This window comes from Ranitomeya imitator, chromosome 1, assembly GCF_032444005.1.
Source record: "Ranitomeya imitator isolate aRanImi1 chromosome 1, aRanImi1.pri, whole genome shotgun sequence".
Lineage (NCBI taxonomy): Eukaryota > Metazoa > Chordata > Amphibia > Anura > Dendrobatidae > Ranitomeya > Ranitomeya imitator.
In genome coordinates, this window is record NC_091282.1 from 750,174,101 (window position 1) to 750,194,183 (window position 20,083).

The 20,083-nt window shown below is 46.8% G+C and overlaps 1 protein-coding gene across 2 annotated transcripts in view; it reads right to left on the minus strand.

Annotated features, from left to right (window-relative positions):
- ASPG (asparaginase) overlaps positions 1–20,083 on the minus strand; it is a 51,236-nt gene that overhangs the window by 7,258 nt on the left and 23,895 nt on the right. Inside the window, exons 5-13 of one of the 2 annotated variants that reach the window (XM_069734362.1) lie at positions 18,868–18,951; positions 14,882–15,008; positions 10,498–10,610; positions 10,234–10,419; positions 7,947–8,060; positions 6,658–6,777; positions 5,193–5,288; positions 4,834–4,997; positions 1,703–1,789 (exon numbers count right to left, since the gene is read on the minus strand). In XM_069734362.1, coding sequence (XP_069590463.1) covers positions 1,703–1,789; positions 4,834–4,997; positions 5,193–5,288; positions 6,658–6,777; positions 7,947–8,060; positions 10,234–10,419; positions 10,498–10,610; positions 14,882–15,008; positions 18,868–18,951 — 1,091 coding nt within the window. Of the gene's footprint in view, positions 1–1,702; positions 1,790–4,833; positions 4,998–5,192; positions 5,289–6,609; positions 6,778–7,946; positions 8,061–10,233; positions 10,420–10,497; positions 10,611–14,881; positions 15,009–18,867; positions 18,952–20,083 lie in introns of both variants that reach the window. The other variant, XM_069734353.1, reaches the window with a different exon arrangement.

Below are 20,083 nucleotides of genomic sequence, written 5' to 3' on the forward strand. Positions count from 1 at the left end.
CAGACAGACGTTGGGGAAAGAAGGATATTGCAGTGGGTTCCATTTTAGCGATCAATCCTTTTGTTCTCTGTGAAATGATAATGGCTCTCAGCGACCACCGGAGCGCACAGCGGGAGCTGTCTCTATGGGGGAGTCGGGGAAGATAGCGACCAAATGATCTAATTTATATGGGGCCTTTATTATTGGATGCACTCATTTCAATGTTGGAGACAAGAAGTGAAGACCTCTTTAGTTATGTATTGCCCTTTAACAGTAATGGCACCTGCATTAGCCACCATGGTTGGCAGAGAGTGGGAGACATTGCCCCTTGATTGGTTTGTGTCCACAGCTCCTTTGCAGAATTAGGACTTCAGGGCTTGTTTGTAGCCTGCTAACCATCATTCTGCAGCCATGTTCCCCTAGAATACTAGCACCCGCATCTGACAGCTGCACACCATGGAGGGCGGGTGGCCGAATGCTTATTCAGCCGACAACTCCCCCATACACATTTTGGTGGGACTTAACCCTCATCAGCAGACTCGTGCATGGCCCCTTAGGGTAATCAGGTGCCCCCAATACTAAACCACACTTGTCCCAAGGTTGTGTCTGGTCTTACAGCTCAGATCTACTAAAGTTATGGGGCAGGGCTGCAGACACATGGAAGAAGCTTCTTTCCATTCTGTAGGATCCCTTTAAGACCGGTTACATCATTACAGATGATGCTCCAAAGCTTTATTCTCATGTAAAATAGTAACTTTATAAATGTCTTTATGTTGTGAACATCCCCTCTAAGGACAGTATACACTTCTATTGTGTCAGGTGATCTGCTGGCCGGACTCCCCACCACACATACCGCGCTTCTGTGAATACATTCCCTCCGTGCCAGGACATCAGACTGAGTAAACCAGTTCCTCAGGATGAGCGGCGTGTAGTGTGTGTACAGGAATGCCATGTGTGAGCCTCTCCCCGCATACAGTGCTTCCTGAGTGGCCCGGCCTGCACCATATCCTCCACATCGCCAGCCCTCCGAGGGATCAATGCACTCACCAATTACAACAACCCGGCCAGTGATTGCAAGTAGCGCCCCAGGGCCGTCAGGTCACCGAAATCTCCAAAGTGACTGCAAGTTCAGACATGAGCAGGGATTGAGCCAATGTATGTGACCTGGAAAGGGTCATCCAGGGTCTCGCAGCACCACATGGGGCGGCGGGAGCCGCTGCTGATCACTGCGTGCCAGGATATGTCCTATTCTAGTCAACAGGACAAGTGCATGCCGTTATCAGGCAAACAGCAGGGACTGCCACGTCCGGGTGAGAAGATGACCCCAGAACCATCTTGGCCAATACTGCAACCTTGAACATCTCCGATCCTTGTGTCTCTGACAGCTGCGTGATGTTATAACATTACAAAGCTTCTTTTCCTACGTCAAACCTACCGACAATATATTAGGGAGCAGTAATGTTCCGGGGTAGGGACCCCCCACTCCGGAGAGGAGGTGGGTCATTATTGTCCACAGATGACCCTTTTCTTCTATTAGAAAATACTTATTATAACAGTCATCATATAAATACATCCCAGCATTGTTCTCCTTGTTGTGACGTCCCTCTTAACATTTGCTAATCAGACATGTCCGGAGAGGTGACGTAGCCCCTGTAGAGGCTCTTCCCGTCTTGGCGTGTATGTAATGGCCTAGTATGCTTGGTCATATAGCACTTATCTTTACCTGCAGAGTTCGGTGCCGCTGTGCTCCAGCTCCTCCCAGGAAAGGTGCGCGCCCGTCTGACGTAGCAGCTTGATCACCTCAACTTGTCTAGAAAATAAAAATAAATCCATTACTCCACAGCTGATTATTGCACACAATGGACACCATAGGCTTGTGTAAAAGGGTCAATAAGAGAGCGCCGATCGGTGGTTAGATTGTCCGCCTGTGGGTGTCTTGGGTAGAGGTCGGAGGAGGCCAGTTTTAGGTCCCTATTCTATTCGCCCAATAATGGACAATAAATACGGTAAACTACAGTGCAGCCCGTCTGTCCTTCCATGTCTCAGCAGACCAGGCAGAGGGTCTTGTGTATGGTATTTACTCCACATGTTCAAGAACAGACCATAGAGCTTAATAGAACTATTACACATCCAATTTTGGTTTTTCAGAGTAGTCCGTTCAGTTCACTTCCACATCGGGAGGTGAGGGGGCCGGTGATGTCCTGTCTACAGCTATCTGCCGGTGGATGGACGTCCCCAGGACCGCTCACTGGACCTCTTATACATAGCAGGAGAGGACGTCCCCTGAGGGCCGGGGGTGGAGTTTTGGCATCTGCAAATAACAGCGCGATGTGTGAATAAGCCCCTGCTCCTCTACAATGTAATTCTATGGCGTCCAGCAGAGCTATGGCACAGTGAAACTCGGCTCTGCACTATGTGCTGCACACGTGTATATTCGGGCTTTGTTTTACCCACTTGTGTTTGGATCGGAGACATTAGAGTTTTATTTTGCATGTGTCAGTGTGCACGGCCCCTATTCGTACAACTCTTATGGTGTTTTTTAGTCACTTTTTTTAATATGTTGTGATATTCAATGACCTTTTTTGGGCCAGCGAAATGGTGCACGTTTTTCCAAAATGTCAAAATACATTGCTCCATTTCCTGGTGTTCAGAGAAGATATGGAAGACATTTGCAACAAATTTTAGCAACTTTTTGAAAAAAGAATCAAGTGAAAACATCTGGAAACCCTAAATTACAGCAACAAAAAGTTTTGAAGGCATAAAATAGACTTCAGGAATGGTGCAAAAGGATAGATGAATTTTGGTCAAAACACCAAAAAGTTGTCAATAATGAACGAATGGGGCTCTTGGTGTTTTTACTCATCGGTGCGCACGTTATTACTACTCGACTTTGTAGCATGTCTCTGCCATATACACTTCTGATACCCAGTCACTCCACTATTTTTCCTATTAAATTCCTTGTGGAAACTGCAAAAAAAAAAATAAATCATGGATTTGTATTCTCTTTCCCCTATGGTGGAATGGCCCCCCACATGTCGGCGCTCATAGATCTATTCACAAGTCCTGGGAGGAAAGGAAACAAGCAGTGCCTGCATGATATAATCCCAGCCCGACAAGTCCGTGCAGGAGCGCCCCGCGCTGCGATCCTGTCCCAACATCTCCTTCAGGAATACGTAATGACAGCGGCGTTGTATGGTATCCTGCCTCAGAACAGGGCTGGTACTGATAACTTTCATGCAGAAATCTTCCAGAAGGACCCGGGGCGCTGGCCGGGTGTGGCACCACAGGACGACTTTCTCACATTAGTAAAGTTCAACTCTTACACAGAAAAATCAAGTTTAACCTTTTTTGTTTCCAATGCAAAAAAACTGAACGCGCAGAAGAGTGACCAGAGGGCACAGGCATATGTAACAAGTTACACAAATATTATTTAGTATTTGGTAGGGTCACCGAAAAAAAAAAAAAAAGTTGATGAGAGGGCGACCTGCTGTGGGGACCCCAGAAATCAGGAGTAACCCTGCAGTAAGTGTGCAGCGCCTCCACAGGGAAAGTGAAGCATTACATTGTACCCTCGGATTCTCTAATATTTCGGAGGGTTGGCGTCTCCTGTCCAGGGCAATCATCTATTAGCCAGAATGCAGATTGGTTCACTCTCATCTTGGAGGACTGGGCCTGTCTATACATTATATAGAAAATATATGGAGTGCAGTAGGCGATGTGTAATACTTCACCTCCCCTGTGGTGGCGCTGCAAGAAAAGTGAACACTTGCTGCTGCATTCCCGATCACTTAGGGTGTCAGAAGCAAGAGCTCCTATAATCCACTTATCTTCTACCCAAAAGTTTATGTACTTTACGTTACTTACCGGGTATTCACACAACCAAAAGCACGGGCCAATGGCTGCACGATTTTTAAGGTACGATCTCCCACAGAATCGTACGGCCATGGTCCACCAGATCGGGCATGCTTTTTTTCCCTCAAGTGTTAGCTGCTAAGTGAAATCTCAGCCTTAGTGTAGAAGAAGAATCGTGCCCAGAATACTCTTCTGGTCTAATAAGCGCCTCCATGGGGTAAGTAAGCCGAGGATTGCTACAGAAGGCATCTCGTGTGTCGACAGCGGCTACATTAGTAAGGTGGTTCCACCTTTAAGCATCTTTTGCCTGTACATGTCTACATGACGAGCTTACAGAAGAAACTTTATTCAGATTCTGGGGACAATTATAAAAGATGAGTGTTTGTATCTGTGAATAATGAATGCACAGTGAGTAGTAGGGCCGGGTCCAGACAGCCGACCAAATGAGGAGTGCAGTTACGGCTGCAAATTATAAGGCAGAATAATGCATGCAGCCAAAGTGGCCTGTGGGCACTAGTACCTAGGTCAACGCTGGACAGGGTGCACCCACGGACAGTGTACAGACCCAAAATAGGGCCTCACGTGCATGGCGGTCTGGGTGAGGTCACTATTGATTAGCCAAGTGAGCACCTCACCTCTGGCAGCCCCTGTACTTACAGGAATGGGTGGCATTTTTTGATACGGTTGGCACTTTGTGTCTCTACCAATTGAATTGGAAAAGTGATAAATTCATATTTTTGCTTTTAGGTACTCAAAAGGCTAGACGCTCTTTCAGCTGGAGCTGGTAACCTTCCCACTAGGCCGGCGACTACCCGTGCAGTGGTTTTATGACAGCTGGAGATTGTGGACCTACGCCATTACTTTTAACAGGCACTAACAGTGCAATAATTAAAGGGCCTTTCTACACATCTGCCCTGTTGGCTGATGCGGCCTTGGCTAGCATGTGTGAGAGCAGAAATAAAACTATTAGGAGAGTTGGGGTTTATATAAGCGGACAATTACCTGAACTTCACGGCGTTCATCAATGGCGTGTCTCCATAACGGTCCTTGGCGTAAACCGTAGCGCCATTATTGAGCAGATATTGGACCACCTGGTAGTGCCCCTCACAGCAAGCCACATGTAATGGAGTACGACCATCATAGTCTTCACTGCTTAAATTGGCCCCCTGGAGAATAAAAATAAGCAGAAAATGTCTGTCCAATTATGGATCCATAGAAGAGAAGAGAAAACGTCCTCTATGGCAGAAATATGCCTCAACTGGCTCTGAAATGACAGCTATCCCCAACATGATGACCGACCATACTGCTGTCAGGCCTGTAATAAACCCTCCCGACATATAAGCTGAGAGAAGTATTAGTACCATGTCCCGAATTGCTTCCAGGGCATTAATGTCTCCAGTCTTAGCAGCTGCGCAGGCCAGGGCCGGAGTGAGCGCGTCTCTGACTGCCTCCAATTCCTGCAACAGAGAAAAAGTGATAGTCAGCGGCACCCAGACACATGTGACATCGTACAATACATACAAGTATGCTAAAAGCACAAAACCAATGGTCGTCCATACAATTATTGCCCCCTAAATACAATTATTTAGCATTGGGAATACTTTTGGGGAGAAGTTAAATGTTCTTAGTGATGTGTCCTATTACCCTAGCGTTGCTGGTGAGACACACCACCCAGCATGCCCCGATTGCTGGCGACACGCTGGGAGTTGGTTGGTGGATCCCATTACCCTAGAATTGCAGGTGAGACACAACACCCAGCATGCCCCGATTGCTGGCGACACGCTGGGAGTTGGGTGGTGGATCCCATTACCCTAGAATTGCTGGTGAGACACAACACCCAGCATGCCCCGATTGCTGGCGACACGCTGGGAGTTGGTTGGTGGATCCCATTACCCTAGAATTGCAGGTGAGACACAACACCCAGCATGCCCCGATTGCTGGCGACACGCTGGGAGTTGGGTAGTGGATCCCATTACCCTAGAATTGCTGGTGAGACACAACACCCAGCATGCCCCGATTGCTGGCGACACGCTGGGAGTTGGGTGGTGGGTCCCATTACCCTTGAGTTGCTGGTGAGACACAACACCCAGCATGCCCCGATTGCTGGCGACACGCTGGGAGTTGGGTGGTGGGTCCCATTACCCTTGAGTTGCTGGTGAGACACAACACCCAGCATGCCCCGATTGCTGGCGACACGCTGGGAGTTGGGTGGTGGATCCCATTACCCTAGAATTGCTGGTGAGACACAACACCCAGCATGCCCCGATTGCTGGCGACACGCTGGGAGTTGGGTGGTGGGTCCCATTACCCTTGAGTTGCTGGTGAGACACAACACCCAGCATGCCCCGATTGCTGGCGACACGCTGGGAGTTGGGTGGTGGGTCCCATTACCCTTGAGTTGCTGGTGAGACACAACACCCAGCATGCCCCGATTGCTGGCGACACGCTGGGAGTTGGGTGGTGGGTCCCATTAAACTAAAACAGAGGTTCCCCACCTGTAGCTGTTCTGCTCTTAAGAAACTACAATTCCAAGCATGCCCTGACAGTCACATGCAGGGCGATGTAGCCGATAGCCACAGGCCAGAGACCCCGGCACTGGGAGTCTGGGAGACATCACTGGCGAGTGCTGCAATATTACTATGCAAACTACTGTGCAGTAAGAGAATGCCGCCCCTGTGTTCGCCCTCTGCTGCGGAGTTTGCACACTTGTACATGTAGACCAGATACAGACTTCCCATCAGGGGCCACAGATAATATGAAGAAAGGAAACTTACTTACATATGTGGAGTTATAAAAATGCAACTTGAGTTTCCGATGAGACTGTACCTCCTTGCAGCTCACACCGACAGACTTGGCAACAACCTGAATGAACTTGCTGTCTCTCAGGGAGATTTTGGCTCCTGTCGCACTGACTGTCATCTCACCCCTGAGGTTCTCATACAGCATCTACAAAACACATGATGTGGGCTAAATCCCTGGTATATTCCCATTACGCCAGTAACTGATCACTGGTAGCAGCAGAGACACGTGGGGGCGGACACTGGGAGCAGGAAAGGAGCATATGTTACTGTTAATTTTTTTAGGGAGACTCTGGCAGTGAAGAAGGGGTGGTCCAAGGAGAGGCAAATCCAGGATAACAGCCCTACGAAATTTGCTAACTTTTTGGGAATTAGGCAATAAAAAAAATATATTCTGTGTACTAACGCTATAAATGGGGAGAGCAGCAGAAATAGGGGGTAATGTCATGTCCCCAAGCGATTATGTGTTTTAGTCAATGGACAGTTTGGACGACCCGGCTGAGCTCTATTATAGCGGAGCTCCAATACAACCTGTGACAGGAGCCTTGCCTACTAATCTAGGACAACTCCTTTAACCCTTCAGACATATTCCCTGGAAACAGGCTGCTGGGATTTTAAGAGGAATAGCCCCCCCCCCCTCCCCCCCGAAAAAAAAAAAAAAAAAAAAAGACATCCCCTGTAAGGAAAAAAAAGTAAAGAAAGTCCGGTCCCTCGTACATTACAAAATCAGACTATGTGATATATATTCTCTGCTCGCCTTCAGTATAAAATTTAATTTCATTTTCAAAAACAGAATAGCAATAAAGTCTGGGATGCGAGGTCCGTCGTTTTTTAATAAAGGAAAACAGCGAAAAATGAAAAGAATGAAATATGAATGGGCTTTTATTAAGAAAATGTTATTAAAAAGGAAAAGGGAAAAGTTTTTATAGTGAGACAGATATTTAATTTCAGCCAGGTGGTCCTCAGTAGAAATGGCGCGATGTGTGCATGCGTGATCACTGCTCCAATAGCTTCTATGGGCTACAGGAGCGCGAGTGACTGCTGTGTATGGAGCGGTTGTCACACATGCACGAGTGACGCCTGAGTCCCATCATCCCCCACTGAACGTACATTTATCACCGATCCAGGGTGATTATTGGAAATCAACTGTAAAAACTCCTACCGATCAGCTGTGCCAAGCGTAGCACCTGGCACAGCGACACCTACAGGACTGTGGCCATGCCTGGTACTGCAGCGCAACTAGAACAGCCAATAAAAATGGATGGACCCCTGTCCTGGACACAGGGGAGATCACGTAATCCTGTGAGGGGCACATACCTGTTTTTTCTGCTCCAGGGTGAGATGGGTTTTGCCTAAAACATAGGATAATTTTGCCAGTGCGGCTTCTGGAGTCAAATCACATCCTGGAATCACTCCGACCACAGTAAGAGCCTACGTGCAAAAATAAGTCAAAAGTAAAAAATATTTTGTTATCTAAAAAATGATTATATATATATATATATATATATATATATATATATATATATATATATATATATATATATATATATATATATATATATATATACATACATATATATACACATATATGTATGTATATATATATATATATATATATATATATATATATATATATATATATATAGATAGATAGATAGATAGAGAGATATGGAGAGATATATATAAAGTATCAGACTGGAATACCACTTTAGGGTGACCCAACACAGAATGGCTGGCCAAGATACCAAGAATTAAAAAAAAAATGATGCAACCATCGTCCACCTAAGGTGGGCAGACTTTATGCAGCGCGGCCAGCCGCACCCTCAGCTTAATCTTTGCATCCTCTCGCCAGGTTTCTAATACATTTTGCATTTCCATTCCCCAGCATTTCCTGGTGCGATTAGAGCTGCTTGACATGTAACAGGCTGGAGCGTACGGGGACTGCCAGGACGGGGTACAACAGTTACCACCATCAGGACAGGTGGAGACAATAATGCTGTCATTCACTGACAGCAAGCAGACGTCTGGAAATGTGAGGTCTGGAAGTTGCAGAACTTCTCGTGACGTCATGCTCACACTTTATTCCCACAGATCAGGAGATCCCCTTTAAGTGGCTGCACTTTTGCTGCCGGTTTAGATTGTCGCTGGGCGACAGCTTCCTGCATTGTGTGCGCTCGTGGCACAATTACAGAATGGCAGCGATGCCCTTGGCTGCCGCCAAGTTCACTGTAATGTAAACAACCACCAATTAAAACATTTAAAGCTCGCACAGAAAGGAAAGTATCCCCAGCCAAAAGCAAAGTTCATGGGGGTGACCTCTCCCGGGGCACCAATGTGATGTTCCAGTACATCAGGTGCGCCATGGTGAGCACCAAACAGCTCCCAAAAGTCTCCATCTATGGATCCAAATGGAGTAAACTTCCCAATTAGTCAGAAGGCTGTGTCTGGACAGATAAGAGCAGTTGCGGAATGGCTGCGAAAGATCACAAGGATGAAGCCTATGCGACTCGCTATCTCCTATCACTTCCAGCCTAGGTTGTGTGTCATCTTTTAGTATGGCTCCACACCCACCAGAAAAGCACAATGTCAGCATATATGGGTTGCAGGATTCTCGAGCTCTAGTAAAGGGTGTGTTTATGCATTAAATACTAGCCAATGCCACCACTTCCCGATTAGTGGGGTGCCCAGAGACCCCCACTGATCCTTGCAATGGTTCCTTCATACCATACTCTGGTCCCACCTTCAGATAATCTGCCGCGGTCATAAAAGTCAGATCACCACCAACCAAAGGCGAGTGTATACTTGTCATGGGTTTACCACAACAGAGAGGAGCCAGAAGACCGCAGCATCTTATTGCTCCTACTCCTGCGCTGAATAGAAGCACTTCACCTTCTTATTAAACGGTGTAAATTTCTTTGAGCGGTGCAGGGGTTAATGTTGGGAGCTCTGGGAGTCTGGGTCCTCAGCTGTGCACAGTTAGCCACTCATATCCCCTATATAATCTGGGTCCTGACTGACACACATTGTCAGAGCTAGCTTATGCTGCATGGCTGGGAGTATGGGTGTTGGTTGTCATTTCAGTAGGCGGTTGGTGGATTTATCTGTGACTGTTGCTAGGTTTTGAGTCGGTGATAATTCCCTCTTCTCCTACTTTGGTTTGATCCCATCCCTTACTCCCCGATGCATTCCTCTGTTATATGTGTGAGTATATTTGTATTCTCCTTTATCCCTTTTCGTATTACCTTATTAGTCTGTGGTTGGTGTATTACGGTACACTACTACTCCCCTCTTCCCTGGGTGAGGGAAGAGTACGGCCTGAGGGGGGAGCTAAGGCAAGGTACGTGGCCCCGGTAGCCTCACCTTCAGGAGTAACCCGGGGATCAGGGTGAGCTAGGGAGCCGCCTAGTGTTAGTGACAGGGAAGGAGCTCATGGTCCCAAGACACTCGATAACGAAGCTATGACAATACTGCTAGGTTATGCTTCCTGAATAGTGGCTCCAGCGCCACTCACTTCCATGCTCAGATCCCAATGCAGACGTGACCAGTGCCAGAGCAACCCTTTAATAACGGTAATATCCCCTCATAGCCGTCCATATACACACACCTTTCCAGTGGCATAAGACTCTGTAACAGAGCCCCGCAGACATTGTGTGCAGTTGATGATCGCCACACCACGCTCCGTAGCCGCCTTCAGTTCTTGCAGTAGATCGATTCGGCAATCGGGGGCGTTTCCAGAGCCGTACGTCTCCAGCACAATGGCCTCCATGGGTGGCTGAAGAAAAGCTTTTACCTGCACATTGAATGACAAATTAGAATGTGCAGTGAGACATGTACAGCTGGTCATATACAGTCACATACGGATACATACTGTGGCAGCGGTGATCCCAGGGAATATGCGGAGCAGGCCCACGTTTCTGTTCATGTCTGTGTGCACATGGAACTTCTTTGTAGTGTTTGCTCTCCAAACAGTCTCCCAATTAACTAGAAATAAAAATACCGCTCAGTATTCAGGTTCACTCATAATACATGTCCAGATGTGCAGGAGACATTTCAGTCCCTGTCTGAAGCCTGTTTAAAGGGGTTATCAAAGATTCAGCTATCAGATTGGTGATGGGACAGCCAACACGCAACTGTTACCGGTTCACAGCGCCATACACTCTGCAATGGATGTTCATGGGTACTACAGCTCAGCTCCTGTTCACTTCAATAGGAACTGCAGCACCTGAGAACATCACGGCATATGGAAATGTGATGTGGTGCCATGCACTTCCTGATGAGGTGGGACCTGCAAACAGCTGACTTAAGGGTAGCTCATCAGCATTGTAGTAATGGACAGTTCCTTCAAATAAGAACAGACAGGCCCATTGCCAGGCACAGACGTGTGAAAATGTTTTCCAGTCTTGCTTCCACGCGGAGATAGGATTGGTTGAAGTTAGAAACCAAAGACATGTCTGCTGACCACTTCCCTTCCTGTCCTTTAAAAAACAAAAAGCACAAAAAAACCCCGTATTGCTCGAGTAGAGGCGAATACCATGAAAGGTTGATTGTGACGAATGCAGCCTTTGTGTTACTTGCAGCTGCTTATATACCCACAACGAGTATATAGAGGATGCTATATATTGCACAAAGAGTCGGTGTGCTGGAGGAGGCGAAGTGTGAGGAGTGTCGGCGTGCAAGAGGACGCAAAGTGCGAGGAGTATCAGCATTCAGGAGGAGGCAAAGTGCGAGGAGCGTCAGCATGCAGGAGGAGGCAAAGTGCGAGGAGCGTCGGTGTGCAAGAGGCAAAGTGTGAGGAGCGTCGGCATGCAGGAGGAGGCAAAGTGTGAGGAGCGTCAGCGTGCAGGAGCAGGCAAAGTGGGAGGAACATCGGCATGCAAAAGGAGGCAAAGTGCGAGGAGCGTCGGCGTGCAGGAGGAGGCACAGTGCGAGAAGGGTCGGCGTGCAGGAGGAGGCGAAGTGCGAGGAGCGTCGGCATGCAGGAGAAGGCGAAGTGCGAGGAGCGTCGGCATGCAGGAGAAGGTGAAGTGCGAGAAGGGTCGGCGTGCAGGAGGAGGCAAAGTGCGAGGAGCGTCGACGTGTAGGAGGAGGCGAAGTGCGAGGAGCGTCGGCGTGCAGGAGGAGGCACAGTGCAAGGAGGGTCGGCATGCAGGAGGCAAAGTACGAGGAGCATTGGCGTGCAGGAGGATGCACAGTGCAAGGAGGGTTGGCGTGCAGGAGGAGGCAAAGTGCGAGGAGCGTCGGCTTGCAGGAGCAGTTGCCTCTGTATACAGGACTGCGCCCAAACATAACCGATGCTACTAATGTAAGACCAAGGCCGGCTTCACACGTCCATGGTCCGAGTACACGGCTCTGTAGTGGTCAGCCTCATAATGCCTGTAAGGTTGGTGTATTCTGGTCAGTAGACCCCTGGACGCTCTCTACTTGGGACAGTGAAGTATGAAAGTCTGAAACCTGCCTAAGATTTGAAAGGGTTAGTCCAGGACTGAATAAAAACACACAAAAAAAACCAAACTGATTTTTTCCAAAATTTGCACCACGCCTGACTGCTCACTTCTATCCAGCGGAGCTGCCATACGGGATGCAACTAGAGACAGGTGGGGCCTTTTGGGGGAAAGAAAGCTGTTTTTCTAATCCTGTACAAATTTGATAGACTGGCATACTGACCAGTTGGATGTGAAATTAGGGTACGACACCAGAGGTTTGAGTAACACAAGTACCCCAATTTCAGGTCTGTATGGACTCTGGGTACTGTATTAATGAAGGCTGGCCATACACATAAGATGAATCCTGCTCTAACCTGCTGATTTTGGCAGGATGGGGCCACCATCTAATGTGTAAGGGGGTTTCTGACCACTCCGCCAGCAGACAACAAAAGAGTTGGAACTACAAGAAGTTTGACAGCATCCTATTTCTTTCTCTGTAATGAAAACACATGTGCTTGTATGGAGCTCGATATACCGCTGATTTCATAATATATACAGTACACACCTTCTCATTTAAAGATTTTTCTGTATCTGTATTATTTTGTAAGCAAAAGGTGGCTACTTTGAAGAACCTAGAATATAAGACATAATTTCAGTTGTTTCACACTTTTTTGTTAAGTTTATAATTCCACATGTGTTAATTCATACTTTTGATGCCTTCAGTGTGAATGTACAATTTTCATAGTCATGAAAATATAGAAAATTCTTTAAATGAGAAGGTGTGTCCAAACTTTTGCTCTGTACTGTATATATCTATATATAGAGGAAAGAGTCATATTGCAGAGAAATTCCCCACCAGAGCACGGTGTACAACCATTGGGGTCCCCCCGTGTGCCAGTATACACTCTGCCATGTAGCAGAGATCAGTGTGTCAATGTACTCTCTGTGCACACAATGCACACCTGGCTCTGCTACATCGAATTGTTTTCTGTCGGTAACATGATATGGCAGTGTGCAGGTCTTAGTTACACCCTCCATCCCCCTGTAAAATGAGACCCATTATAAAACAGTGGCATTACCACCGCCTACATACATGATCAACACATCAAACCGTCCTACGCTTCTAACTCTGCTGTAACCTAGGTGATGGATCGTCAGACACTTTGATGGATCTATTAGAGCAGTTTACGAGCGGAGCGTTCTGCGTCCCCATGCGATGTTTTATAATCAGGCCCTGTGTAGTTTTGTATCGGGGGTCGCTGCTGTGGTGACTACTCGATCCTGCAAGCACGGACGCCATTCTCAGCCAGAGACATTTCCATAGGAAAGTGTCGTCTCAGCAGCACCGTGAGGAATGGAAGAATCTTTAAAATAACAACTCCCTAAGGAGTGGCGCATCCACTCAGTGATGAAATCAAACTAAACCGGTGTCTTAATGACAGCGCAGCACAGGCCGAGCAGAAAATCAGGTGAATCCAAGCCCGGATAGAGAGGGTGTAACTTGGGTACACGGCTGGCACCGCAAATACATGGCTTGTTAGGCAACCCTGTCCATGTGAAAATCTGCTGCATTTTACAGCGCCACCATAGCGCATGGCATTTCTTAGAATCCGCTGCACAAATTGTAAAAAATATCTGTAGGGTACATTGACAAGAACTCTGCAATAAACTAATTTATGCTGCAGCTGTAGGGGCAAATTTGACCCTTTGCGATGCATTTTTGACTGATTTGAGTGAAGACAATAGTGAAAAGCCCTGGCAAAAAAACCACGCAGAGAACTGACATGCTCCAGAATGTCACGAATGTGCATGACACTTCAGGTTCCTCATTCACTTTGCTGGTATCAGGATTGCTTCAGGCTGATCGAAAAAAATCTGCAAGTAAAAAAAAAACGCACCAAATCTGCAACGTGTGCACACAGCCTAAAGAATCACTTTCTTCAAACAAGTTAATTTCAAATGATTATCAGAAAAACATGGCCGCCTCTTCCAGAAACAGCACCGACCCTACGCCTCTCTGGCTCCTCCACAACTTCTCTTGTGCTGCGCCTACTCTTTGGAAACTTCTTCTTTAATAACTCTGCCCCTGAACGGTGAATTTTGGTGAATATTGATAATGGCCGGATGGAGGACTAGTTTGCACGATGGTACTGGGAAATTCTTCTAGTACTTGCACATTGCGGGTCCGAGGCACAGAACAAGCATTTCCACTTCTGACCGGATTCCTCTCACATTTTTAAACTCCGGTGAGAAACGTCCTGTGTAGTATTTCATCAGGGAGATTTTTGTGAAATGCTCACTCCTATGCAACAGGTGTTTTGATGGAGCAAATGTTAGTTTGGTTTAAAGAAACACTTCCCTGTTTTCCACATAAAATGGGTGGTGGGAACCTATGAGACTTCATGGATCAGATGATATAGTAAGAACTTAAAGCTAATATTAATGGTCTTTGGCACTGGGGCTGCTGAGGAAGGGCGCCAGCTGTTGTGGGCACGTCAGATGAGGTACTCATGCTGTTATGCAGGCAGGCTAACCAGCGCATTCAGGCTGGGGTTCTAACTTAGGCATTAAGGGTCCTAGTTCTCCATGTCCAAGTACCATATTGACCGAGATCTTGGATGACACCCGCTTGCTCCAGAAGACGAGAGGACCTTCCTGGTGCAGGTTCTGGAGCACGGAGAGGTGACAGGTGAGACTCCACCATTAAAAAACAATCATTAAAACCACAACCCTGGTTTGTTCTACAAGACCTTCATGACTTCACTCCACTTCCGTTCAGACTCTCACACGGGGGAGAAATTACAGGGATTACATGGCCGGGCATCTTACTTGTAATATCAACTTCAGCGTTGGCAAGTGGAGGCAAGTTGGGAGATGTGAACGCATTGAAACTTCCAGCATCCACCTTAGTCACCCGGTTTCCCCTGTAGAGCTTGTGATGAAAATAGAGACACACCTGAAAAAGCGAGCAGAGAGAAGAACAGAGCGAGTGTTACAACATGACAGACCTGCCCTGTGATGCCCCATTATTACAGCAGATAATTCACAGGGATCCCAGGAGGCCCCACAGACGCTAACAATCCCAACACAATCCCTGACCCGATACCATCAGCCGCTTTTCTACAACTAGCCCTGAATCTCATTCAGCAAGGTTCCTGGGCTGTCAGGAGAACCTGTAATCTCCAATCAGACCGGCAGCAACTCTATTACATCTAGGAGAACCCTGCAATATATAGATTCTCTTCTCTTCAGAGCCATCAGGACTTTAGTAATACTTTATCTACCGTATCTATATATATAATTGTCTAAGGGCTTTTCCGTCTGTCTGTCTGTCTGTCTTTCTGTCTGTCCTGGAAATCCCGGCTCTCTGATTGGTCGAGGCCGCCAGGCCTCGACCAATCAGCAATGGGCACAGCGACGATGATGTCATAAAGGACGTAGACATCTCACGTTTCTGATTCAGCGACGGGCAAAGTATCGACGTAGATGTCATAATGGTTGCCATGGCGACGATGATGTCATAAAGGTTGCCTCGACCAATCAGCGACGGGCACAGTCTGCCGCGAATTCTGGAATCATCATTGTCCATATACTATGGGGACATGCATATTCTAGAATACCCGATGCGTTAGAATCGGGCCACAATCTAGTGTTACTAATAATTATTTAGCTGTCTGCAGCTCACTCTTCTAGAGTCGGCCAAACCTGGGTCTCCAGACTCTCCTCAGACAGAAGGGCACGAAGGAGTAGAAGGAGGAGGACAGGATAGAAGAGCCCGGAGAAGTAAGAAGGAGGAGGACAGGACAGAAGAGCCCGGAAGATAGAAAAAAAAAGAGGACAGAAGAGCCCGGAGGAGTAGAAGGAGGAGGACAGGACAGAAGAGCCCAGAGGAATAAAAGGAAGAGGACAGGACAGAAGAACCTGGAGGAATAGAAGGAGGAGGATAGGACACAGAAGAGCCTGGAAAAGTAGAAGGAGGAGGACAGGACACAGAAGAGCCTGGAAAAGTAGAAGGAGGAGGACAGGACACAGAAGAGCCTGGAAGAGTAGAAGGATAAGGACAGGACAGAAGAGCCTGGAGGAGTAGAAAGGGAAGGATGACAGGACAAGACAGCAGAGCCTGGACTAGAAGGAAGACAACAGGACAAGATAGAAGAGCCTGGGATGAGAAGGAGGACAAGAAAAGACTGAAGAGCCTAGAGGAGGACTGGACAAGACAGAAAAGCCTGTAGGAGAATGAGGAGAACAGGACAAGACAAGAGCAGGACAAGATAGAAGAACTTGGAAGAGAAAAAGGAGGCAGAAAGGACAGAAGAGCCTGGAGAAGGAGGAGGAAGACAGGACAGAAGAGCCTGAAGGAGGAGGAGGACGACAGGACAAGACAAGCAGAAGAGCCAGGAGGAGGAAAGGATGACAGGACAAGTCAGAAGAGCCTGGACTAGAAGGAGGTGGACAGGACAAGACAGAAGAGCATGTAAAAGACAGAAGAGCCTAGAGGACAGGACAAAACAAGAGAGAAAAGCCTGGAGGAGAAGGTGGACAGGATAAGACAGAAGAGGAGGAGGAGGACAAGACAGAAGAACTTGGAAGAGAAAGAGGAGGTGGACAGGACAAGACAGAAGAGCCTGGAGGAAAGGACAGGACAGGACAAGCCAGAAGAGACTGAAGGAGGAGGAAGACGACAGGAAAAGAAAGAAGAGTCTGGAGGAAGAGGACAGCAGGGCTGTGGAGCCAGTAAGGCAAACCACCGATTCAGACTCCTCAATTTCCCTGTCTCCAGACTCCACAGCACCGGTCACTACTGAGCATGTACATAAAGTGTAGCACAGATTCATCTCAGCTAAAATTTATACATTTAAAGGACATTTCATAACTTTCCCAAATTCTTATGAAAACATTTACAGCACATCCTGCTTTGTACAACTGTACACAATTTATTATATAGTTTAGGAGTCTGAGTCGGTCCATTTTATACCGACTCCAACAAAATGGACACCAACTCTACAGGCCTGTGGGACAGAACAGCTTTGAGAAGGCCGACAGGACACAAGTGTCTGGAAGAGAACAGAAGATCCGGCGCAAAGGAGGAGCATAGAATATAAGGAGGACCTAAGTCTGGTAGCGACTCTAGTAGAGAACACGGGACTGCCCTGTCAAGCTGCGCGCTCCTCAGAATGGAGCAGTTGGGAGAGAGAGCCATCAGCCAAAGCATTGTTTGCCAACAGTTGTCTAATGTGTAAGAGGGCTGATGCTTTAGAAATTATCTAAAAGCGTAGAATCTTGAAGGTGTCAGACGCTAGTTCCAACTGTACATATGATTCACCTCTTTCTCTAAGGTTGTATTACATTTCTATTCTTGTTAAACACTTTTTGCTGAAGAAAGATAATCCAGAACCTGTGCAGTACTGAAGGAATTTTGCAGCATTTTCCCCCATATTCTTTCATATTATTGTTACAGCAAGCACTACAGAAGTGTACGTCCAGTCATAAAGAACTATCACCACAGTCCTGGAGCGTGCCCATCAGACAGGGACAGACAGCAATTCTTTGTGCACCTTGATGTCATGCCACTATTTTAGAGATGCAAGTTTTGCTGTAAAACAGCAGCCAAATCGCAGATTGACGAGGCGTGCATCAAAGTCTATGGCAAGTCAGTCACATACAACTTGTGACCAGGGTCTTATAATCCAACACACAATGCGACACCTGTTCTACATGCTGTATGATGCACGTCGCCATGCAGACCAGGCCTTTTTCGTATTTTTGAAGCAGGGGCTAGAGAGTGGCTTTGGCAGGGACACAGGTCCTGTGGCCGAAGATCGCTGAATGCCACCGCTGGATCATAATGTAATGATACCACATAATCAACTGCATTATACCATGAGCACACCTAGCAAGTGACGAGGGGAACCATGATAAGTCCCAAATAGCCATGATCTGTGCCGCCTCATCGGTTCCCACCTTGCATCATATGTCTGCATAAAGACTGTCAGACACTGCGGACCCCATCTGCTGCAAACAGCCATTTAGTAACACCAGCAATGCAAGCGATTTAAAAAAATGCTAATTGTGCAGCAGCAGAATTGGTCCAGGCCGTGTGAGCGGAGCGAGCCTGACATTTGCAGAGGGAGCGCAGCGACGGCCGGGATTTCTCTGGATCTGTGTGTACAGTGTTTAAATGGATTAGAGTCATAATCAGCATTAAACACTGTACACACATTACCAGGGAACAAGGGCCCAACCTACGTGCAATACACCATGCGTCAGCCAACAAATAGTCCCTTCTGCCCCACAATACAGATACATGGGTTAGAGCTATGGCTACGTCTAATCATTCCAGTAGGAATGGTCCCCTGTGATGGCAGAGGAGGAGGTAACTGGTGAATCCAAAAACTGGGTCCGAAGTGGAGGACGGAGGTTTCCCACAGTTTAGCTCTACATACCTGAAACAGTGAAGACGGCGCCCCCTACAGCTTTTTAAACCCTGACCTGACTCTTGTGTAACTTGGGTACAAACAGAAGCTGGAGACTGCCCCCTTGTGTCCAGATACAGAAATTCACATGTAAATGAAGAGCACACAGCCCATAGGACAAACCACAATCTACTAATTGAACGCAAATAGGATCCCGGCAGAGGCAACGAAGGAACAGCCTCCTCTAATATTGTTGCTAATTTAATAAATGAGGGCATAAATCATGAGAGAATAAATATGCCATATTGCCCATAGAGCCCCTTGGTAGTCGCATAGGCAAGTCTGTCCCCGACAAGCACTAATAATAAGCAGCAATCGATAAACGTTCAAAGCAAAACTGACCTCTGGAATGACAAACTGGCCGGCAATCATCAGCGCCCCCAACAGGTTGTCACGACCATCGTTCCGCATCTCATAGATAGGAACCTGCAACAAAATTAAAGCAAGTTTTTTTTTCCTGCAGAGAACAGCCGTGGCCGGCCAGCACCACTGATGAGAATGTGGCGCGGCTGTAAGGCCACACAAAACCTGCGGACGGCTGGGCCCGGTTTCCTAAAGAAAGCAGACTTTTTTTTTTTGACAACCCCTTGGAAAAAAAAAAGGTAGCTGCCCACAACAAGTATTTGGGAAGCAGAATTTATTTAAAAACCTGAGAGCGGGAACCAAAGTAGCGCCAAGAAAATGTAAAGTTTTCATCATGTCGTTAATGGACTTTTCAAAAGCTTTTGATACGGTGCCACACAAAAGGTTGATACATAAAATGAGAATAATGGGGATAGGGGAAAATATGTGTAAGTGGGTTGAGAGCTGGCTCAGGGATAGGAAACAAAGGGTGGTTGGAGCACACTCGGACTAGGTAGCGGTTAGCAGTGGGGTACCACAGGGGTCAGTATTGGGCCTTCTTCTTTTTAACATATTTATTAATGACCTTGTAGGGGGCATTCAGAGTAGAATTTCAATATTTGCAGATGACACTAAACTCTGCAGGGTAATCAATACAGAGGAGGACAATTTTATATTACAGGATGATTTATGTTAACTAGAAGCTTGGGCTGATAAATGGCAAATGAGCTTTAACTCCTTCATGACCCAGCCTATTTTGACCTTAAAGACCTGGCCGTTTTTTGTAATTCTGACCAGTGTCCCTTTATGAGGTAATAACTCAGGAACGCTTCAACGAATTCTAGCGGTTCTGAGACTGTTTTTTCGTGACATATTGGGCTTCATGCTAGTGGTAAATTTAGGTCGATAATTTTTGCATTTGTGAAAAAAATGGAAATTTGGCTAAAATTTTGAAAATTTTGCAATTTTAAAATTTTATTCTGTTAAACGAGAGAGTTATGTGACACAAAATAGTTAATAAATAACATTACCCACATGTCTACTTTACATCAGCACAATTTTGGAACCAAAATTCTTTTTTGCTAGGAAGTTATAAGGGTTAAAATTTGACCAGCGATTTCTCATTTTTACAGCAAAATTTACAAAACCATTTTTTTTAGGGACCACCTCACATTTGAAGTCAGTTTGAGGGGTCTACATGGCTGAAAATACCCAA